This window comes from Desmodus rotundus, chromosome 5 (assembly GCF_022682495.2).
Source record: "Desmodus rotundus isolate HL8 chromosome 5, HLdesRot8A.1, whole genome shotgun sequence".
NCBI classification, from domain to species: domain Eukaryota; kingdom Metazoa; phylum Chordata; class Mammalia; order Chiroptera; family Phyllostomidae; genus Desmodus; species Desmodus rotundus.
The window spans coordinates 23399394-23423597 of NC_071391.1; the positions used below are offsets into that span (position 1 = coordinate 23399394).

At 49.0% G+C, this 24204-nt stretch overlaps 1 protein-coding gene across 5 annotated transcripts in view; it reads left to right on the forward strand.

Moving 5' to 3' along the window:
* The first annotated feature begins 834 nt into the window (after nt 1-834).
* Nucleotides 835-24204, forward strand: part of WT1 (WT1 transcription factor) — a 48968-nt gene continuing 25598 nt past the window's right edge. For 2 of the 5 annotated variants that reach the window (XM_053925585.2, XM_053925586.2), the window contains exons 1-4: nt 1090-1989; nt 7447-7569; nt 8014-8116; nt 19411-19488. In XM_053925585.2, the coding sequence (XP_053781560.1) occupies nt 1545-1989; nt 7447-7569; nt 8014-8116; nt 19411-19488 (749 nt within the window). In that variant the 5' untranslated portion in view covers nt 1090-1544. Of the gene's footprint in view, nt 1990-7443; nt 7570-8013; nt 8117-19410; nt 19489-20530; nt 20582-24204 lie in introns of those variants that run through there. The other 3 variants (XM_053925584.2, XM_045193937.3, XM_053925587.1) reach the window with 3 other exon arrangements.

Consider the following 24204-nt stretch of genomic DNA (forward strand, 5'->3'; position numbering starts at 1 on the left):
TCTCAAACGCTTGCTCTGAAGTGAGGGGGTCCCAGAGAGTGACTAGGTGGAGGGAAGAGTGTGGTTTGGCGATGCCAGGATCTCGGAGCTCCCCACGGAGCGAGCACTGGCTTGGAACGTGGGCCTCCGGAGGCTCCCCTCCTTGGTCCGCCTAACTTGCGTGCGTTTCCTGATCAGTCCCTGCGAATCCAGAATGATATTCCCGACCGTGGATGGAAGCAGAGCTGGGAGAGAGCGGCTCCGGAAACCAACCCCACACCCCTCCACGGGTTTCGTACCCCAAACCTGCCCAACCCCAAACTGGACGCTAGGATTCTCCGGCAGGAATAGATGGAGGCTGTGAGCGCTTCCCTAAGAGTGTTCTTCTTTCCCCAACTAGCCACTATTTTCCCGGCTTCACCGTAGAAGAATTAGATCCTCACTCCTCACTGGAAAAGGAGGTTAAATGCCGGTGACAACAAAGTTAGGCAGGCGGCAACCTCACTAAGTAACCAATTACTAGACGGTCGAAATACGCCCTGTTTACCACAACTGAAGCAACCCCTCCAGTCACCCACATTGGCCTTGAGTCTGACCCCCGGAACCCACACGGGGCCATGGCCCTCCCCAGGGATCCCGAGATTATGACCACCATTCCTGATCGACCGCTCTGAGAGTGAGAGCCGCACCAGTGCGCGCCGGGCAAGCGAATCCGCCTCTTTGGAGTCCGGGAAAGTTCTCAGCGCTTTCCAGAAGTTCCCGCCCTCGTAGAGCCCCCTGCCCCTCCCTCCAACCCGCCCTCTTAGATTAACAACCCCGTCCCTACCTCCGTCACCCACAGTTGCAGAGGGGACATTCGTTGCTCACCTGCAGAGACTCGCCAGTGCCTCGAGTCGCCCACGCTGGCGAAGGCCGAGAAGGGGAGGGGGAGAGGGTTGTGTCCCACAGGCCAGCTGAGAACGCGTGGCAGGTAGGAGAGGAGGGTGTCTCCGAAAGGGACGCTCCCTCAGGCCCGCCCCCCACCCTCACTGCGAGGGCGCCCCCGAGGAGCCGCGCGCACTGCCTGGACCCAACTGGGCTGGGATGTGAATGGAGCGGCCGACACTCCTGGCTCCTCCTCCTCCCACGCCGCCGGCCCCTCTTATTTGAGCTTTGGGAAGCTGGGGGCAGCCAGGCAGCTTGGGTAAGGAGTTCAAGGCAGCGCCCACAGCCGCGTGTGCTCCGAAACCCGACCGCCTGTCCGCTCCCCCATTCCCGTCCGCCCTCCCACACATTCACCCACCCACCCACCCAGAGCCGGGCCTGCCGCTCAGGAACCGGGGCCCCGCCGCCTCTTCACCGCGATCCTGGACTTCCTCCTGCCGCCAGAGCCGGCTTCCACGTGTATCCTGGAGCCGGCGCCTTCGCACACGCTGCGCTCTGGACCTGGGTATCTTCAGCAGCCTGAGCAGTCGGGGATCCGGGGACCGGGGGGCATCTGGGCCAAGTTAGGCGTGGCCGAGTCCAGCACCGAGCGTCGGCAAGACCTGAGGAGTCGGGGGACCTCCGGGGCTGAACTGCAGCAAATGGGCTCCGACTTGCGGGACCTGAACGCGCTGCTGCCAGCGGTACCCTCGCTGGGCGGCGGCGGGGGCTGCGCCCTGCCGGTGAGCGGCGCCGCGCAGTGGGCACCAGTGCTGGACTTTGCGCCCCCGGGGGCCTCGGCATACAGTTCGTTGGGCGGTCCTGCTCCTCCGCCGGCTCCGCCACCACCCCCGCCGCCGCCGCCGCCTCACTCCTTCATCAAACAGGAGCCGAGCTGGGGCGGCGCGGAGCCGCACGAGGAGCAGTGCTTGAGCGCCTTCACCGTCCACTTCTCGGGCCAGTTCACCGGCACAGCTGGAGCCTGTCGCTACGGACCCTTCGGGCCTCCTCCACCCAGCCAGACGTCCTCTGGCCAGGCCAGGATGTTCCCCAACGCGCCCTACCTGCCCAGCTGTCTCGAAAGCCAGCCCGCGATTCGAAACCAGGGTAAGCAGGCTGGGGAGCGCCCCCTACGCGCGGGGTGGTGGCGAGGGGGCCGTCGTAGCCCGCCCGCACTCTGTCCACCCCCTCCCAGGCCCTGGCTCTTACCCGCTGCCGCCCCAGAAACCGTGAGGATAGCGGAAGCAGCCGCTGGGGAAGCGGAGGCCAGGGAGAGGGGGAGCTCTCCGGCACCCGCTCCTGACGTCCTTGGGAGCCGGGCTGTTCGCTTGAGGCGGGAGGTCTTCTGGGGGCCCCTCCGAACCCTGGAGATTCCGGGACTGCAAATGCCCTTGGGAGTGGGAAGGGGGAATCTGTGCAGTGTGCCTGGGAAGAGGTTTTGTCATTCAAGGCACCGCCGAACTGTCACTTGGCATTGGACTTTTTGGACAGACTGTGGGTTCAGAGTGGGACCAGCACAAGATGAGCAGCCCGTGCTGCCTCCGCAGCGCCAGAATGTCCGGGAACTGCTCTCGCCCTTAATACACTGTTGGCACACGTTAGGTGCGCGATAGGTACCGTGGAACACGGGAATGAATCAATGAACAGGCAAGCAACTACTCAGTGGCTTTCCCGAAGCTACGTCCGTGACAGCGCGTGGCTCCCTAGTGTGGAAGCGGATCTCTCCTAGGCCCAGGTGGCGGCCACGCGGGCTTCAGGGCTGGATGAGAAACCCAACTGTCCCGCTCCAAGCGGCGCGGGACCTGGTCCTACTGTAGTCGGTGAAATAAGGCTCCAGCTTCAGGCTCCCCCTCAAAGAACGAGGGGCTCAGGCACGGAGAGATTTTTGCAAGACTTGGTGTTAGAAGAAGGACAGGTTTATTTTGTTTCTGTCATCGAACATCGAGGTACACAGCCTTAGTTTGCTCGCCCCGCACTGGCGCCCGCACTGGTCTTTCTCAGTCAGGGACCAGAACGGAAGCAATCGTGCCCAGTGGTTTGGTTTCTAAATTTATTTTAATTGTTCCCGCCCCCCACCCCGCTGTTGAGAACCTAAACCAATTCGGGTTGATTCAGTGTTTTAGAAAATCCTTTACAAACGCAGTGGAGGATGCTTTTCCTGGAGCAAAATTTCTCGCGGGCCCAGGGACTTGGACGTTTCTGGGATGCGTGGAGTGGCAGAAGTAGAGCGTGTGCTGTTTGCAGGGCGTGCTGGGAGTCGCCAAACGCGGAAGGGCTGTTCTTCCAAGGTCATGCTCAACTTCTAAGCGCTCTCTCCAGGTGGTCTGTCCCTACCCTAGCCCAGCCAGGAGCATCTGGCCCACAAGAAGCCCTGGTGAAAGCGAAACTGCCCTCCTCTCCTGTCCTGGGAATCTGGGATCCCTGTCCCTTGGAGGACAATTAGGCCGACCACAGGTCTCTACTGTAGCTCTTTCAAAGGGTGTTGGAACAGCTCAGTCTGTCTTAGAGGCTCGTCTTTTCTGATCGCACCACCTCTGATTGGCAGGCTGGTGTACCTTTGGCAAATCTCCAGGTGTCCGTTTCCCAGTCTGTAAGAGGGGGGCTGAGATGGACACCCTGGGTACTGGGTTGGGTGTGATGATCTGCGCAGAAGGCCGAGTTTCTCTCATTTCAGGTTCTAAATACAGAAGGTATAGCCTCCACCTAGACTTGCCTTGGGTGGTCTGGCCAAGACTGGCAGGCGGGTGTGTGCTGTGTGGAAAGGCCTGAGAAACCATTGATTTAAGCCTCCTGACAGCAAACTACTATTGTGTCACTATCATTTATTTGAGTCCATTGGTACTGTGAACATTTTTGGAACCTGGGCTCTGTCACTTTCTTTGGGCCCCATATCCAGCCGTCCAGGGCAGGTCTGTTGCCTGGGATCCCATCAACCCAGCGTGGGATGAGGAGGCTAACTGTTGGCCTCCTAGCCAGTGGGCACTAATATAGTAGACAGGCTGGCTGCCCAAGAGAAAAAGGTTTGGGAGCTGGACACCAGGACTAAAAGGTGAAGAAGTTCCCTTCTCCCCACCCTGAGGAGAAGCCCAGTGGAGGGCTGGCCTCAGGGCGGAGGGGCACAGCCTATAAGCCCAATTCTGGCTGTGGGCTTAGTTTTCTCTTGCAGTGAAAATGTAGATGGGTCACTGGCTCAGCTCTTGGGACTCACTTGGCAGCTGGGAGCTGGGGTGGGATGTCAGAAGCTGTTCCAGCTTCAGCCCTGGTGTTGGCCCTGAAGCCTGGAGATTCCGGATTTATTCTCTTGACTTCCAGGGTTTCTGCAGCTCTTCCAGGAATGTAGGAACTGGTAGGAAGCTCAGGCTGAGGGAAGCTAGGGCATCAGCTCCTTTCCCAAAGTGTGGGCACAGCCACCACAGCCCCAGGCTAGACTCCAGTGGAGAGGCGTCAAGACCCGGATCCTCATTCCCAAACAGGGCAGCCTGGCCATAGCCCACGAGAGAGGACGATTTCTGGCACCATCTCACCACCCCCGCCCCCGCTTTTTCCTATCCCTTGAATGTTTTTCCTATTTCTTAAAAACATTTATAGTTGATGTCTTAACCTTACTTCTAAACATGAGTTCTGCAAACCTACTCATGCCAGACACGGAGGACTGAATGTCAAGACTATGTGCCTTGACCTTTACCTGAAGCTGTCAGCCTGACATTGGAGGAGCCCTTTATTTTTGGATAAGGAAATTTAAGTTCTAACCGGTTAGGTGCGTGCAAGACATCTCAGTTTGCGGCAGAGCTGGCACTCAAACCATTTAAGGCTGTTTCTACCAATTTTTTCCAGAGATCTGATGGACACCAAACCCACTGTACACTGGGTGTGAGGGGTTGCCAAGGCAGAAGTGGGGTGGAGACTTGGGTAGCCCCAGATTAAGTGCTGGCGTTTGGGGAAGGGAAAGTTGCTTCTCAGCCAGGGGAGCTCCCCAAACCCCACTGGAGCACCAAACCATAGCGCAAGAGGAAGCCTTGGCATCACCAGCCACCCTGAGGTCACGGGAAGACCATCTTGTCCCATGGGCCAAGGGCGCCCTGCTTGGGTCGCATTGGAAAGGGTATTTCGTTGTGGGACAGATTTCTCCCCTATCCTTCAGTAGCTGCGGATCATCAATATCAGCTTTCTGACCTGACTACCTTCCTGACTGAGCCTGCTGTCCACTGCACCCCCAGCTCCTAGGCGGGGTGGGGGTGGCGACACTGGTCGGGTAGGGTGGTTCCTGGGCTCCTCAGCTGCTGCGAGTGGGGGAGGGAGGCGCAGAGTGTCTTGCCTCTCCCCGCGGTCAAGGTTGCACTCCCTTCCCCGGCCGAGACTAACCGTGGGAAAGGCGCTACCTTGGATGCTGGAGCCTCTTCCTCTAAGGCCTGTACACGCTGTACAAGGAGCCTTTGAACACGCTGCCCCTTTCTGCCGGCAGCTGCCCATCCCCCGGCCCCTGCCCCCTCGCTCTGCGCTACAGACCTAGAGCGCAGCCTCTGGACAGCGGGCTCTAATCAGTCCCCTGTCAGATAAGCTTCTAATTAAAAGAACCCTCCCTCCTCAGCCCAAGCTTTCATGAAACACTGCCCCTCCCGGGGAAACTAAAGGAGGGGGTAGGAGGCCAGCCCCTGTCTACCGGGGTGTGCCTGTCCCCCCCAGGAGGGGTCCTGGGGAGCCTCGCCTGGCCGGCACCCCGTGGCTTTGCTGCTAACCGACAGCCGCGGGGCGGGCCTCGGAAGACAGTACAGCGCGGGGGCCACTGCTTACTCTACGGCTCAGAAATGGAGAAGGGTTCGTCAAGAGGCAATTTCTTTGTCGCTTCTGTTTCTTCTTTTCATTTAGAAAAAAATTCCTTTCAAAATTCGGTCTTTGCTCTGCAAAACTGGGTGGTAGGGGCCAAATTTCGTTTGTAAGCTGATCGATAGGCCTCGGACAGAGCCTGGCCTCCGCTCCCCAAAGGAAGTGCTTGGAAGCCCCGGCGCTCACCCACGCCTGACAGCTACCGGGGCGGGGGTTATCTCTGCCCACTTAGCAGGTGAGAAATGGAGGCCTCCGCGGTCATGCAAATTATAGAAGCTGGTGGCTTCCTAAATCTTCGTCCTGTGGCGCCAATTGGTGCCTGAGACTTGCTTTGCTTTGTACAACCCGGTGATTAAGACCTGCCCCAATCCTTCCTCCCACTCTGACAAACCACATTCCCCGAGTGGGCTCTGTGGAAGCTCTGTGTTCGTTCTGGGGGTTCTGTTTCAAAGATAGGGTAATGGCCTCCTTTCTCTGTCCAGCCTAAGTCTTCTGGGACGCTTGTTGCAGAGGGATCAAGCCTGGGGGATGAGGACCATTTGACCCCAGTAGCAAGAATTGAGTGGGATCTGGTGACTCAGCGCAGTGGCTGGGGTGGGGGAGACTGGGACCAGCACGGTGGTCCTACAGGGAGCCGTCCTGAGTGTCTGCACCAATCTCATTTATCACGTGGCCTGGACCTCAGGCCAGAGACTCCTGAGATAGGAGGGGCCCCTACCACTGAGTTCAGGGGCCCAGGACCCACCCTTCTCCTAGCTTTAGGGTCCTTTTTAAGGGCCCTTTAGGGCCCAGAGGCTGCAACATTTTTTCCAGAAGCTGGAGGGACATATGTTTAAAGCAGTTTAATAACAATAATTATAGGAGACTACATTTTTCAACTGAGACAACACATTATTTTTTTCTTACCTTCGGAGAGTTGAGGAAGAACACAGGCGGTATTGCCTTCGATTTCTTGAGAGGGAAACTGAGGCAGAGGACCCTTGCCCTGCTGTGAGGTTGAGGTCCAGTGTCAGGCCTGGGGCTCGAGGAAGGTGGTCCCCGCAGCTGTGGTCAGAGTCGGACCCACTGAGTGCGATGGCGCCCTTGCAGAGGGGAAGGAGGAGGACGCAGGGTCAAGGCTGGTGTGCCCCATTGGAAGGGCCCCTTCTTTTCCCCTCACCGGCTCTTCCGAGGGCCCGGGGTGTCGTGGTGTCGGGTCGCCCAGCCCCAGGCAGATAACATTACTCGGTCATTACTCTCCCCATTTAAAGCCCATGCTGTTCAACTGGCTCGGAGTAATTAATGAAAGTTGGTGCTCGAGCCCCTGATTTACGGCTCCGAGTCAGCGCAGGGTCAGCCGAACAGATTCATTTCTCTCGTCGGCGCTGCCCCTGCGCGAGAGCCGTGCTGTCTGGTTTTGGGGGAGAACAACTTTCTCCGCCGAGTGGTTGGCGGTGTTCATACTTCCTTGCGAGAGGTTCGGTCCAGAAGCAGCAGACACGGTGGAAGGAAAGGGCGCAAACAAACTAGGAAACGGCGGGGAAGTCCGGGTTTTACCTGACACAGGGCGGGGAGCTGGTCCTGAGGTCACACCCCGGGGCCTGGGCCAGTCTTCCCGCCGAAAGCCCTAGTGGCGGGTGGGTCCGCATAGCCCTCCTCTGGGGATCCGAGTGCGCGGCCGGGAGCAACTCTGCACAGGCTCTGGTTCAGACCCACCGCCCGCGTCTCCCCGTTGACGCTGTTCTCTCTGCCGCCCCGCAGGATACAGCACAGTCACCTTCGACGGAACGCCCAGCTACGGCCACACGCCCTCGCACCACGCGGCGCAGTTCCCCAACCACTCCTTCAAGCACGAGGACCCCATGGGCCAGCAGGGCTCGCTGGGTAAGCAGGCGGGAGTGATGTGGGGTCCTCCTCCCTGCTTCCATGCCATCCCTCCCAATGAATTTCCAACCTACAGTCAACTGGGGAGAGGAGAACGTGTAAAGGGATTTTTAGAAATAATTAGCCCAATCTCTCAATTTAAAAGAAAAGATCTATTCCTTCCTCCCCCCAAAGTGTGTTAGGCACTGCTCCACTCAACCAAGTCTAAGAATGTCCCGAGGGTCTTTTTTCGGTGTGTTAGGCAGTGACTTCTAAGAGAACGTAGTGGAAAGCTTAGCTCATTTCGATCTGGACTCTCCCTCTCTGCACGCCAGGCATCCGGGCTCCATTACCTCCAGCTTAGCCTTGGAGCCCGGTCAGGATGCTCTCTCCCGTCCCTGCCCGCCGCCCCGCACCCCGGAGCCTTTGGGGCGCGCTCACTCCGCTCTCCCCGGCTCTCTGCAGGCGAGCAGCAGTACTCCGTGCCGCCCCCAGTCTATGGCTGCCACACCCCCACCGACAGCTGCACCGGCAGCCAGGCCCTGCTGCTGAGGACGCCCTACAGCAGGTAGGAAAGCAGCCGGCACCGAGTCTGGGTCGCTGGAAGCCGGAGGGCACGGGAACGTCCGATGTAGGGCGTGCAGGGTGCGGGCGGCAAACGACGCTTTGAGCCCACCCAGCTACTTAGAGCAAATTAAAGCAGACCTCCAAGCCCTGACTGAAAGAAGTAGATTTCCTCCTTTCCTGATTCTTATTTTGAATATAAACGAGCGCGGTTACTATTTGGAACTGAACGAGAAAGAGAGGAGCTTTGAAAAGTTACTTTTTTTATGGGTTCTTTGCTGGGAGGACTTTAGCAACCTGAGGACCAGAGATTAAACACGGAGTCCACTGCCACGCAGTTCTCACTCTTCAGATCCCTTTCCGGCCGCTGGCCAGCCGGCCAGACCTCTCTGCGACCGCCTCGAGGGCGCGTGCCCTCGCGCAACAGCTTTTCCCCGCCGCAGGCGCGGGGCTGCCCTGCTCTGCCTGGCTCCGCGCTGCGGCGGGACGCGCGGCTGTGTGTGCGATGCGTTCCGGTGGACGCAGTCCTGCGCCTGCCCCTCTCCTGTCCTCGGGGGGCGGAAGACGGCTTCTTTTCCTTCGAAGCTTTTTTCCTGTCCCTCGTGCCTTCTCTCGGCTCTGGCTCCACCCTCCACCTACTCTCCCTCAAATTTATTCTTCAACTTTGGGTGAACTTGGCCGGCATCCCGCGTCGCCGATAGGGTTGCCTAGTAACTGGTGCACACACCGGCCCGCGCCTGGCGGGGAGCTCGGGAGGAGGGAGGGAGGTGGCAGCTCTCGGCCTTAGAGGCCGGGGATTGGGCGCGCATTACCTCATATACCACCCCTACCCCTCACCCCGGCGCTGCGGCGATCCTGACACCGACTGCCCCCAAACTCATCCCCATCCTCCTTCCCCTCAGCTCCAGGACCCGGGGCTGACGTCAAGGGAAGGAGGTAGTGAGGTAATGAAGGAAGGAAAAGCGCCTGCCCTGGGAGATTGGGTGGGGGAACGGCCGCGCCCGGGGGACCTTCAGTCCCACAGGTGGAGGAGGGGAAGGAGTCTGTACTCCAGAGCCCGAGGTGGCGCATCCCGAAGTCCTGGCGTGCTTGTGAAATTGAGCCTAGGACTGGTCTGATTCTCCTGTCCCTTGGAAGTACGGGGCCGAGTTTTTCCCAATTTTATATGCCTGAGCTGCGCGGGCTTTGAAAACCTTTTATTTTGATCTGAAAATCTGGCGTATCTAATCGGATCTTGGATTTGAGATCACGGGTTTTTTTTGTTTTTTTTCCCCCCTTTCCTATTTCCTTTTCTTTCTTTTCTTTTCTTCCATTCATTCTTCCTTCCCTCCTTTTCTTTTTCTTTTCCCCTCCCTTTCCTTTTTTCTTTTCTTTTAGAGAAAGAGATTTTGACTTAGGAATTACAGGTGGATTTTGACTTAGGGCTAGAGAGACAGGGGGCAAAGAAATGCACGCAGTTGCACAGATAGAGATGAAAAGGTCACAACTCATCACCCTCCTTTTCTCCCTTCCCAGCTCAAATCCAGTTCAGTTCCTCACTGCTGGCCCAGTGTTTTGCCCCAAGTCTGCCATTGCTCTCTCTGCGCTGCGCTTCCCCTCCGTGGGTCAGGTCAACGGAATGGATGCAAAATCCCCAGCCATTCTCTGTGGTGATCATTTAGCAAAACTGGTCAGAGGCTTGATTCGCCTTCTTGAAGAGCTGCTTCTGCGCATTGCCAGAGTGGCACTGCTCTAACTCCAGCAGCCATTGGGAGTGCAGTTGAAATGGTTCGTCATGGGATGGCTTTGGTTTGCTCCTCCCTCCTTGACCCCTGCCCTGCTTGGTGCCTCACCCCAGGTGGAGAAAACCTGATGCCTGAGTGGATGCTGTTTAGATGGGCCAGGATACCTCTGGGACTTGGGGATTGAGAGGCCACTGGAGTCGGGTTCAGTAGTGACATGTGGATACACCCATTTCTTACTCTCCTTTCTCTAAAGCATAAACCCTCCCTGTGGGACACCAGGAAAGGGCCCATCAGAGGGACTGAGCCACCCAAAAAGAAAAAAAAAATGGAGTCAGGGATAAAGTGATCACAACTGGTTTAATGGCGATTCTCCACACTGAGGCTCTGGGGTGGATTTTGACTTAGGACTAAATTTGAGATTACTATCGAAGTAAGAAAAGTCACTTGAGTTGCATTCTACACATAAAGTTTTCACAGTTTTCTAGTCTAGTTTCTAATTGGCCACTGTATAAAGCAATTTTGTCAGGTTCATTTTTTGGAAGTATCTGCTTGTCCATTTTTTCTTTCTACTGAGTTGGCCAAAAAGTCCATAATGGTTTTTTTCTGTAAAATACAAGACACATTTTTCATTTTCACCAATAACTTTATTGATTTGAAAATTTTGAGTATGTGGGCTATCTCCTACATGATATAGTGTTGATTGTTTTCAGTTAATGTCTCAGTTTGATCACTATCAACTTCAACTGGTCTACCTGACCATGGGGCATTGTCCAGCAAGAAATCTCCAGCATAAAAGTTCGCAAACCACTTTGGACACTTTTTATCAGTCACAGCACCTTCTCCAAACACTGCACAAATCTTTTTTTGCATTTCAGTTCCATTTTTACCTTTTTTGAAAAAATAAAGCATGTGTTGCATTATTTTCTTCCATCCTAAATATTATAATGGCTACACAAATTCACCAATTTTGATAAGTTTTTTTGAAAATGCACGCTGATATGACAGCTGCCACAATACAATCTAACAAAATTGTTTTGAATGAAGTTAAAGACAACTAGAGCCATCGAATGGAAAAATCCAAAGGAACTTTTGGGCCAACCTAATGCATAACTATAACTTTTTTGCTTCTTGTTTTTATGAATGTCACAAAACACCATTTTCTCCTGTTACCGAAAATTTCCTAAGCAGTAACATCTCCTAAAACAGAGTTTGTGACCCCAGTAGAAATAGAGTTTGTTCCCTTGAAGTTTGTACTATTTCAGTCTTTGGAGCTCCACCCACCCTAACGTCGCAAGATTTCAAATCACCTTGCAAAGATCAGGTACTCCAAGCGGAAGGACTGTGGTCGAGGTGCACTGTTTACAGAGCTGCGTAAACAGGTGTTCCACAGTATTCGCAGTAACTCACTTTTCTCCACCTATTACAACAGTTGTTGATCCAGCGAGGCTTCAGGTACTGAAGTAATAAAGCAGGAATCCAGATGATAATTAGGTATGATGAAAAGAAGTCTTGAAGGGTTAGCATTGCCTGACATAGCAAGTACTTAATAATTGTTAAATATTTATCGGTGGTGGTGTTTTTATTAGAAGGTTTGTTAGCACTACAGCTGAGGCTGTATCTTCTCTCCCAAGAGTTGGGTTTCTCTGTTTGCTCTCCTTGAAGGAGCTGAAGTCTTTTTCCTTGGGCTGTCACCAGCTGGGGACCACTGTGTTCCCTTAGTGTGCCCTTTTCATAGAAACACTCTGGTGGGGGCCTCATGTGGAGCCTTTCCTTCCCCTCCCTCAATTCTCTGGGATGGGTGGCTTGGGAAGAGAGAGCTGTCTAGGCATCTTACATGACATTTAAGCAAATTGCTTTTTAAGAAATTCTCTGTAGTAACAATGCCTGATGTCGCAAAAGTAATTATGCATTAATTTAGCTTAATTGAAAAAATAAAAAGATCAGGTACATCCCCCACGGTAGTGATGAGTGGACAGGTGTAGGGACATTTTAAAATTGGGTCTGTGCCTTGACATCACTGCTGTCATGTCATTTTCTTCTTTCCTATTCCCCCAAAAAGGTTTGAAAATGCCTTTGGGGACACAATGTTTGAAAAAGCATAAAAATAGGACTAAACTTTCATCACCGGATAACTTAACTTTTGGATTTTTGATATTCAGTGGTGCTCTTCTGTCTAAAATTGGGACCTCTTGGGAAAGGCTTGCTTGTATTTTGTTTGCCTCATTGCAGTTGACCCTCTGAGGCAGCCTACCCAACTTCTTCCCCGCCCCTCTTCCCAAAGCGCTGTTCCCCAAACTTGGATTTAGTCTTCCTCCCCAGCATGAAGGAAAGATAATGGTACATACACAGACATTAAATAAGCAGGACCCAATGTGAATTTGCTTTGAGGAAATTCTCAGAGTTCTCTGCTTGTTAGGAGAGAAATTTACAACAAGAGAAACATTGTAAGTTCTCTCCTGTCTTTCAGGTAACAAGTCTGAAGGGTTACAGCTGTTCACATTTGTGTGTTGGTGTAAACAGTAGTGAGTAGAAAATGCCCCCAGTCAACATATGGGAAGTGATAGGAGATGGTTTCCCCATCCTCCCTGCCCCCTTCCCCACCTTGCCACATATTGCAGGTGGATAGAGTTTTGTCTAAAGGTCACTAAGGCTTATGAAATTAGATTTTGGCCTTTAGGGTAGCCTGTGATCATACTGGGTGAATGCTTGAGTCCCTGTAACATAGTAACTAGGATTTATTAGTACATGGTCACCACATACTGCTGGGCACTGTGCTGAGTGCTTCACTCTCAGTTCATTCATTTAGTCCTTCTGATTAATCTATGAACTGATCTCCATTCTACTGAGGAGGAAATAGATTTAGAGACTCAAAGTAACTTGCCCAGGGTCACACAGTGAGTGATAATCAGAACCAGAATTCGATCCTCAGTATCTCTGACTTCAAAACCCACCTGTGCTCTGGATCGCTGAGGGGTACCAGGCCACTCCACTCGGAATATTCCCCTTATACACTCCATGTCTTTGCTAATAAGTAATAATGGCAAATTCTATATAAACTTATTTTGCCCAGGCACCATTCTAAGCAGTTTATAAGTATTGACTTATTTAATACATGGCAACTCTTCAAGGTATCATTCCTTTGAGGTTATTACCCCCACGTCACAGAGGAGGAAACTGAGGCCCTGGAAGTGAATTTGCCCAGTGGGACACAGTAAGGGGCAGAGCTGGTGAGGCCCCAGAATCTGTGCTTCTACCCACTGCACCCACCTGCTGCTTCTCCTGACCCCTAAGTGCCATTCTCTCTCTCCAAAGGTGGCATCTTCCCTAGGTCTCCCTAAATTAAAAGGTCTTTGTTTCCCACAGTTGTGAAAGAAACACATTGCCCATCAGTTTACCCATACCTTTCAATGGTAAGCACATAGTGGGTTAGGGGCACTATTTTTCCCTGGGCAGTATTGTTGGAGCCTACTTGAACTTTCTTCTTAAGGGGTAGCTAACAAAGCGGCTCTGTCTTTCCAACTGTGGACTCCTCTAACTGTGCCTTTACCACTAGACATGACTGTTGGTGAAGTTCAGTCCCAGGCAGCTAAAAAAATCCAGAGCAGAGACCTTTCTCCCCGTCCCTGGACCCAGGAGGAATGTCTGCTTCCAGGGCCACCCAGCTTTCTGCTTGCTCAGAGGCAAGGTCCCAGTGAGTGTTGGACCCCGTGCTCCCCTGAGGGGAGACAGTAGTCGAGTCCACCCTTGTTAAGTCTAATATAATGTTCCCTCTGGTTTCTATGTGGAATGAGCAACTAGCTGGATCTTCCCTGCTCACTTCCCTTGAGCCCTCTTCCACAAGCCCCCTCTGCCTCCTCTGGTTGCTGACCTCCGATCCCTAAGCGTGCCCGTTGCACAGCTTGATTCTCAGAGCTACTGTAAAAAGGCGTTCTGTGCACTATGTTTGAATCATATCCCCATATACACTCTTTTTGAAGGCATTCTAGTTGTTTCTCTTTCCTTTTATCCTTTTATGTGGTTTGCATACCCTTCTTTAACAACTGTGCTACCATTGTAAATGAGAATGTTTCCTTCTGCTCCTTAGCAATTCAAGAAACAATAATTGCTGATTTGACTATTTTTTTAAATCCTCACTTAAGGATATGTTCATTGACTTTTTTTTTTAGAGAGAGAGGGAAACATTGATATGAGAGAGAAACATTGATTGGTTGCCTTTTATATGCACCCTGACCTTTTGGTGTACGGATGATGCTCAACCAGCTGAGCTACCCCACCTGGGCTGATTTTTTCATTGAATATGGATTCACAAATGGGGAAGTTGACAATGGAGCCTGCTACCAGTAGATTGTCTTTCCTGGGAATGAAACTTCCTTAGCAGCCCCAGAGTTTCTGGGGAATCCAGGTCAGTGGGAAGGTCACAATTCTGTATTTAAGTTAGTTTTTGACTTCGATATAAATCGGAGACAGTTTATGTCCAAGGAAATAAAATCATAATCAATGCTCTCTACCTCTTTCCACTTGTGTATCCAAGTACACTTCACATGGTGTGCAGATTTTATTTGCCAATACTGGCATGTGTTTCCCACGTAGGTAGGCATGAAGGCAGGAAGTCTGGAGTGGTTTCCAAGGTGGTCGGTTCGTGGTGTTACCAAAGCCAAAGACTTGCACTGGACTTGTCTCCAGGCAGGGAGGACATCTAGTTTCAATATTCCGTCAACTTTTGTGCTGACCAAGTGTTTATTAATAAAAGTTGAATCCCCAGCGGGTTTTGCTTTGGTTAACTGGCGAGCTTGAGAGAAATTACAATACCAAGAGATTGACTGTAAAATAATTATTCACCATGGCCTGCTGGGCAGAAATTTCTCAATAGGCAGCCTCCAAGGTGCCTCAGAGGGAAGAATGCAGGAAAAGGGCAGCATGGAAGTCTGGTTGCTGCCCTAGTAGTACGTGAGCCTTGGTTATCAGGTAGAGGTAAAGCCAGAGACCTCTCTGTCAGTGTGGGCCAGAGCTGTTGCAGCAAACGCTGGAAACATGAATTCTGATCATGAATGCCAGTTATGTTTGCCTGTTTCCTGTTTGGTTTAAAAAAAAAATCATCCCATGGACAAACTCTTTTTCTTCCACCAAGATGCTACTTTGTGGGGGGATTGGGCAACCGGATAAAAAAGGTAAAGGGATGAAGAAGTACAGATGGACAAATTGATAGCTACAGAACAGTCACAGGGATGTAAAGCACAGCACAGGGAATATAGTCACTAATGTTGTGATAACTACGCCTGGGGCCAGGTGGGTGCTTGAAATATCAGAGGGATCACTTTGTAAAGTATGTGATTGTCCAACCACTATGCTGAACACTTGAAACTAACACAGAACAGTATTGAATGTAAACTGTAATTGGAAAAAAAAAAAAAAAGATTCTACTTTGGCAGCTAACGACCATCCAGCAGAGGTAACTCCACTCAGCCAGGTTCGGTGGTTCTATTCCAGTGACGCTAAGGTCTTTTCTGCCTTGTTCTACTGAACAGAGGAAACACACTTAAAGATGAAAATGTACTTGAATTACACATGCATTTGAAGAGTGGAGGAGTTCTAGTCCAGATAATAGCTGAGGGTTTTCTTCTTCCTTTCTTTTTGTGTGGAGGTCAAGAACTCAGTAATACTGCAGTCCAGGCCAAAACAAACTCTATATGATCTACTACTGATTTCCTTTTAAGTTCCCCTCTTTGCAAGGACTAACTTCCTTTTATTTTACTCCAGCTTGCATTAATCCCAGTTATAGAGGGTTCTTTCCTTTCTCTCTTGCCTCTAACTTCAAACATTTCTTACATAGGAAACAAGTGCCTTTAAAAAAAAAATCTACTTAAAAAAATATAAAGGACACCATGACTTTGGGAATATGTTTTGGCAGCCTGCGATTTCAGAGTTCACTTCCGAACGGACGGAGTTAGACGCGGAGCTGAAATGCCTACGTGACCACCGTGGTTGCTCTGAGCCAAACCGCCTGCTTATCTGATCTCTGGGAATGAGGTGGTTGACACCTTCAGCGGTTGTTTAATAATTAGATGCCTTGTTTGTCAGGGGCCATATATTCTTTGACCAGTGCTGCCTTTCTGTGTGGGTTTTCGAGATGAGAGCTGGGTGTTGACTGATTGCCCAAAGAGATCAGAGCCTGAGCGTGCTTGGGCCCAGTATTTTTAGTTCACATTTGTCCTCCCCCCGCCAGCAGCAGTTATTGTCATTGCCGTCATGGGCTTCCAGTTGAGAGATTGTGCCAGTCAAGCCTACTGACTGAGCTGCTGAGGGGCCCCTGCCAACAGAAGGCAGGATGTGGTTAAAATTGTGTTCTGATCCTATCGCTGGTCTCAGGAAACCTACGAGTAGCCTGGGGATTTTCTGAAAGTCCTTCTTCCTATCCTACCTTCTCCTTCTCTCTCCTTCTGAGGATTTACAAGCTGGGCTCTCAGGGCCACTACAGTCAAGAGGTGGGACTCCTGTTGGGATCTTGGCACACTGTCCTTAGTTAGCTCAAGAGATGTGTCGGGCTTCTTGCATCTTGTAACTTTCTGGAGACAGCGCAGGTTATGCTTCCTTGCATGTGTTCCCTTTCACTTCCAGACTCTTCCAGCCTGTATTATTATTACTATTATTTAAATGGTAGCAAGAAGGCGAAGCTCAGGGGCCAAAAGATGCCTGAAGCCTTCAAAGGCGCAGGGCAGGGGGGTGGTCAGGGCGTCAGGCAAGTCAGCAGCAGGCACCTCTCTGAGCCCAGGTTGTCCTTTGATAAATGGGAATCATAAATATACCTGCCTCACAAAGTTGTCGTGAAGAATCAATAAGCGCTGTGCAAAATTTGCTAGATTAGAAAAATTAAAATACGATATCTGTCTAGTCCTCAAAGAGCCATTGTTTGGGCTTTACAACATCTCTGTGAAGTTACACTGATTGAGATTAATATTCCCATTAGACAGATGAGGAAACTGAGATGCAGAGAGCTGAATTGATTTGCTTGATTTGCTCAAGATCCTAAAACTTAAGTAGCACTGTCCGGCAAACCATAATACAAGCCACATATGTAATTTGAAATTTGCTAGCAGCCACATAAAAAAGAAACAGCGAAATTAATTTTGAAATATTCTCTTTAACCCAGTGTAGTCAAAATCTTACTTCAACACGTGGCACATTTCAAGTGCTCAATAACCACATGTGACTTAGTGGTTGCCATATTGGACAGGGCACTGAAGAGTATTTATTAAGTACCTATTAGGAAGATATCAACGTGTAAGACATAACTTGTATTTAAGACAGTTTGTCTGATGGGGGCCAAGAAAATGTCCTTAAAAATATTTTCTCTTTGTGGTACTTCCTTAGAGACCCTTAGGAATCAATTGGATTATTTTTGAAATCTGTGAGAAAATTCCTAAACCATAAAGTTAGATGTTTGGGACTCATTAACCCACATGTAAACTTCTGTCACTCATCTTGTTTCTCAGCTCTCTTAAAAATTAGGATTTTCTTAGTCTTATGCAAGGATGAAATAATTTCAGAAAGATCCCACATCCCAACAGGACCTAGGAGAATTGTCAACTGGAGCTGAGTGATTGTAGTTGGTGAACAATTTTTAAAAAATCAGTGACAAATATATAGAGCTGCCTGGGGAATACAATGCCTGTTGGCTGAGATTAATGGCAAGATTAATAAATGGATTGCTTGATGAAAAGGCGCAAGAGAACAAAAACCAGTAGAGATTGCGGAGGAGGCTGCTTATTAATGAACTGTCAACCCAGAGAAAGTTCAAGAAACTCTTCTGTGTTAAATGCAGCGGGCTGGCACTTCTAATAAAAATTGGGGTCCTTCAGGAATTAATTACACTGGCCTTACAGCAAGAATTTGTGGAATTGAGAAACGCAGTGGCACAGGCCAGCACCGGCTGCTGCTGCAAACCGGGGAAGCTGCAGGAGAAACTAATCATTTTTCCCATTGATATGTAGGACATTGTAGTGGCATAATAGCGGGTCAGACGTGGGGATGAATGATGGGGTCCAGATATACACTGACTAATGAAACTACACATACTTTCAGATTGAAGTCACTTCTCATTTCGTATGTAAAATTCCCTTCTGGAATCTGATTTCCCCCTTATCCTGTGTACCCGCCACGAAGGAGTCCCAAATAATTTTCAGAGTGATTATATGAGAGGCAGACGGGCTTGACCATGATTTATCAAGCTACGCCAAGAGAGAGCACCGTATTCATTTATTCTGCGTTGCTGTAATTTCCCAGTTTGGTTGGCTCGACAACACCTTCTCTTAATTAAACTTCGGTGTTGCCTCGGCCCGATGGATGAAGCAACCCAAAGGAATGCCGTGACAAGATGGAGACTGTCCAGAATTTGCAATTTGATATCACACGTTAGATATCGAAAGCTTCGGAGCCTTTTTTCACCTCTGCCATGAAGGTAGAGTGAAAATTTCTCCTGTAATGTGTTTAGACCAAGGGCTCCCAAACAAACCATTAATCTCTTGGGTTTCAAATTTCATAATTAACCATTTCAGTTCAGGACTAAATTTATTCCTAACCGAGCTTGGTAATATGCCTGATGGTGTACGTGCTAGTTTTCTAGACATGAGATAAGTAGAAGATAAATACATTAATCAATACATGAAAACACATGTAATCGAGATGTTTAAAAGACTTGCACTTGTGAGCTCCTTGGAGAGGGCTGTTATTTTACGGAGTGGATGTGAGAGACCTTCTATAATGCATTTAGAGTGATGTTTAAAACCGCACCTAATAAAGATATTTATCAGAGTTGGATGTGCAAAGTAAAAGGGAGAGAACAACTTTTTGGCGGGAAGAATAACTTTTGATTGGTTTACGTGATAATGTAGTTCTCCTTTGGGGTCGTAATGTAAATGACCAGCCATTGTTTTCCCTCATCCCGCTTTTTAGAACTGGGTTGGGGGGCTTTTAGAGAAAAGCTCCCTTTACTTGTACCAGATTGTAAAATGTATAGAAGGTGAATCCTTTAGCTGTGCGTAGTTTATCATCCTCTTTCTTTTGCTTGTCACATCCTTGAGTATTGGACCATCCATCACCCATCACTCTGACTTTTCAGGCCCTCATAATCCACATGACACTTATCCTTTTGATTAAAGCAACTTAATGGCTTTTTCACGAATAATTAATCTGCTGCCTTTTTACTTTCAGCTCCAGGCTTTTAACTTTAATGTTGAGTTATCCAGCCTGTGCTGCCTTTCAAAGTTTCATTACCTTTAGCCTCTTCCCTTCAAAGGTTTAATGCCTCTTTAGAAACTTCAGTGTCTGCCATAGTAAGCTTTTTTAAAGGCTTCCACATTACCCCCACATACCTTCTGCTGTGTGTGAAGGGACTGACTGTGCAGAGATCGGTGGGATGCGACGGGAACTATTTCACACTCGTGTGTTCTGTCTTCCTGGAGACGTGGAGGCTTCCACGGAAAAGGGAAGCTAAAACTCCACTGTGTTTTTGAAGAGACAATTGCACGTTTATTTTTTTGTAGTTTCATGGTTCTAACTCTGCATGTTTTTCTAACAGTGACAATTTATACCAGATGACCTCCCAGCTTGAATGCATGACCTGGAATCAGATGAACTTAGGAGCCACATTAAAGGGGTAAGGTTGTCTCTATTCCATTTGCCCTTCAGCAGTAACCTGATGCCTGTTTGAACCATCTTAAAGGTGCTTATACCTTCTGATGAGAGTACAGTTTTAGAAGAATAGGCAAGGCTCTTTTCAGAGTCAAGATGTTTTCCTCCCACTGCCAGTTGGTGGGTTGTATTCAAGTATTAAATTTTCAGGGGACATTTTTGTCTGGAACCAGGGAGTTAAGAATATTGGGAAACCTTAACATGACCTTTACTTACTGAAATTTTTGAGAGTTCTTCGAGTTGTGTCCATTCAACCTTGTTTAATGTTTATGTTTTGCTAGTGATACCACAGATGTTAACTATTACATACCTTATCAAGAAATGCTTTGCGTTTACAAAGTTGAGGACCTAAATTTATATTTGAGAGATGATAATTTGGACAATTCAGAATCAACTGTTCTCATACCTGGTTGCACCAACAAGCTTCTTCACACTTGATATACCACTACACAAGGGAGAACATAAGCTATCAAACATAGATACGTAAGGGGCAATTCTTTCCACCTGAAAACAAACAAAGAAAAGCAAGTGGGACTTGCTTTTTACAGTGAAAGAACTTACTTTCAGCTTTCTAGCAAGTCTGGGTTGATAGACAGTTGGATATGACCCTCAGGACGCTCCTGTGATATATCAGGTGGTCTTTTAGGTCACCTCGTCTAGTCCCCCTAATAACATTATAAGGCCCTGGTACTGGTACCCTGTTTTCCAAAGAAGTAAATCAAGCTCAGAGAGTTGAATTCCCAAGTTCACATCATATGAAGTGGTACAGCTGGGACTCCAAGCCCAGGTCTAATTCCAAAAGCCCAGGCTCTTCCAGCCTCCCTGTGGGGCCTTTCACCTCGCTGTCAGCTCCAGTGGGACTGGAGACTCAGTTCAGCACTCGGCACCAGACACCTGCCTTCACATTTCTGTGTATTTAGTGGCTTCTCATTGGATTCTGGGTTCTGGGGGGCTTTTAGAGCCACGCATGCTCCATTCCCCATTCCCCACCTCTTCTTCTCTTCTAGAGTTGCTGCTGGGAGCTCCAGCTCAGTGAAATGGACAGAAGGGCAGAGCAAGTGAGTGGACAATGCGATGATGGCAAATGGCGTAGGCCTTGTTGGTGGTGCCTGGGGGCGATGCAGGAGTTAGGACTGACGATGGGTAATCAGGGTAGCCATCGGTGCACTGGGATGGGAAACATCTAGCTGTCCCTCTCTTTCTGCTTACTTATTGAGGACATGTTGTGGATGAAAATGGAAGTGGTGACATTTCTCATCCACGTACTCCTGGAAAACAATTTTTAGAAGGGTGCAGTGGGAACCCTGCTCATTTCTTCATGGCTTTCGTAAACTACTAAATTTGTGGCTTACACATTTTGCTGTTAGATCAGTCAAATCTTTCAGTCATAGCTCACTTGCATTTTCTCCATTCACCTTTAAATCTCTAAGGGAGAACTTAATTTTTACCCCAAGTCTATGGTCAGACTTCCTGCAAAGAATTTTTCCTTCCCAAACATCTGTGCCTTCCTCAGTCCTGGAGCCTGCACGCTGGGACATTTCTGCAACTATTTCTTTTGATTTCATTTTCTCTGCTTGAACACCAGAACCAGCCTCCTTCTTCTCATCCTCCTTCCTTTTGTTGGCTCAGCCCTGGGTTTTGGATCGTCCTTCAATAATCAGCAGAGTTGTTTTCATCTTTTTTTCATCTTTTAAGACTTCTCTTCACCCCACCCCCAATTTTTCTTTTTTATCCAAATCTCCACTTCCTCTCTCTAGACCCCAAAATAAGAAGCTTCCTGTTGATTTAATTCTTTTCTTCCCCTGCTTGCGTCCAAGGAAGGGGATGCTGACAATTTCTGTCTACTCTCAACTTGTCTTATATTTCTTGGCATCTTGGTCCTACTGTTTCTTTCTGGATCTCTTCCCTTTTTCCTCCCTTCTCCACTCAGAATTCAGTAACTCTCCCAAACTAAATGCCAAGAATAGAAAGAACATGATTACGAAGTGTATATGTTACAGGTTTTAAAAGTTCTTCATATTGGAATGCAGGGTTTTTTGTTTTTTTTTTTTCCTTAATTACAGATAAGGAATCTTGGCATCTGTTTGAATCTGGGTCTTTCCACAGTTGAGGTAATTTTGGCATCTTTCAAGGTCTTTGGACATGTGGAATAGTCCCTGCTGGGGAGTCAGAAGCTATATTATAGGATGAAGCACCAAGTATGAATAATTTGTCTTTTTCCACATAAGAAAAAAAAACTGAACGAGTTTTTTCATAGGTCTGGTGCTTACATTTTGAGAAGGTTCTGAAATCAGGACGTATTTCTAGAATACTGACTTTATTCAGAGAGCTGTATCGCAAGGATCAAATGGCCGCACTAGTCTTGCAGAAGAGCAGCTCTTTGGAGAGCAAAACTGGTGTGCGGTTGTCTCATTTACGAACCTGATCTCTCACACTGGATTTGTCCTTTCAGAGCGTGTTGCAGCTCAGCTAACGTCTGCTTCCATTTGCGCGTCGAACATTTATCTAAGGGTGGATGTTAACAGTATTGGACCCTGTGTGAGCGGCTTTACCCATGTTTCCTCTTCTGATCTCGTGACAATCCTAGGTTTACGGTCACATCCATCTTTCGGATGAGGAGGCTGCTGAGATTAAGCCACCTAACCAAGCTCACGGAGGGAGCGAGTGGCAGAGCCACGCTGCAACCCTCGTCGGCTGACTCTAGATTCTGGGCCCTAGATTGGAGTTGCTTGAGCTTTTCGATTGTGACCACAGTAGAAATACCTTTTACACTGAGATCCAATATACACACATGTGCATGTACACACACATGACACAAATTTTCAGAAAACAGTACTTACCCTTAGTCCATGCTGTGCACACTGATGTTTCCTACTTTATTCCATATCATTTTTCAAACGCTGGTGGTTGTACGTAGATCGATTTTACAAACCACTGATGAGTGATGACCCACAGGTTGCCTCTCTTTTAGCTCTTGAAAAGAATGACTCTGTAGCTCTTTCCTCCAGGCCCGTGAACAGCTGAGAACTGGATTCAACTGACTCTGTTGTTCCAGTAGAAAGTTTGGTTTTTCCCTGGAGGGGACGTAACCTGGGTAGGTGGCATTATTCTCTGTAGTGCCAAATTTACTTTCTTTTGTCATGCTACAAGAACACTGAAAATCCACTTCAGCAAAGATACTTCATAAAGAAAACTAAAGAGAAAAAACCCATCTTTTGCTTTAATCTGTAAGTAGTGTCCTGGCACTGTTTCGAAATCGGTGGTAAGAAAATCATGGTGACAAGGTAGATGTGTAACAGGAAAACTGCAGGTTGGACTCATGCTTTGCAGACGAAAGATATAATTCCCATGTCGCTCATAAAAATGAGGTATTATCAATTTTTTATTAAAAGATCATGTACTTCAGACTAACCCCCACTAAATATTGGTTCATGTCTTCTTTCCTTGACAATGTTACTTTTATTAAAAAAAATAGGTTTGTTTCCTCCTGCCCTAACAAGTGCGTGGAGACGTCTTTCCTGGGATGTCTGGGAGTGGCGACAGGACAGGCTAGTGGGCGGCCCTAGGTTTCAGGGAGAGCGCGGGGAGCTGAGAGGAAAACGTGATGTACAATGGGGAGGGGCAGATTTGCTTGCCACTGTTTTACTCTTGTCTCCTTCTCCCTTTACTCATTTTCTAATCTCTGCCTGCTCCTGGGGACCAGAATTACTTTTGTGACCTCACATGGGAGATAATTGCATTTCAATTTCAAGTCAAAGAGAAGATACTGTATGAAACTACTCTCTTAACTCTGACCCTTGACCTTACCCACAAACAAACGAAATTAGCTTTTTCCAGTGGGTCACTGAGAGGAAAAAATTACCAGGGACCCTTCCTAAGTATTAGTCCACCTTTACGAATAATTCTGTTTATGGTGCCTTGGTGTTATCTGCTTTTTGTTTCTTGAAAAAGGTTTTCTATGTGTTCTTAACGGCTGCTGATTTTTTAAGGCTGCTCACAAGCCCTGGCTACTCTGTTAGCCTCTGTTTTGTCTCTCCTGAAGAAAATATCCTGCAAAATGGAGAAACACAGCAACCTTGACTGTGGTCCAAGTTATTAAAACAAGGAAGAAGTTATTCTCTGGGGACATGGGCAGGGGAGTGGGAAATCGAACACAATAGAAATGTTAAAGGAGTGCTGAGCAAAATGAATGTGCCTTTGCTGGTCCAAGAAGTTCACAGACTGTTGGGAACACACAGTATTTGACCTGTGGATGCTTGAAAGGAAAAACGAAAGCCTTGTGACGAGTGATGTATGGTGCAGGCGAAGCTGCGCGGTTTGGTGGGGCCAAGGCTGTTGAATCTGGAGAAAATCCCCGCTAGACATGGTCTCATCCCTGAGAACCTGTGCCAAAAGAGATAGCTGTCTTCTCTGGCCGGGAGTTCCAATACACAGCCCAGCACCTTCCCTCTCCAGCTCGTGAACAGAAGGTACTCGTCCAAGAGATTTACTTCTTGAAAATACATAGCCTGCTTTTAAGCGACTCCTGGAGCTTGAGATGCAAAAGCAAAGGTGGAGAGAAGCAGCTCTGTGAACACCAGCATTCCTGAGTGTGCTTCTCCACCTCCATCCCCAGCAGAAAGTTAAGTTCTCCTCTTAATAAACGGTTACATTGATGCTTTATAAGCAACCGTTCTTTGCC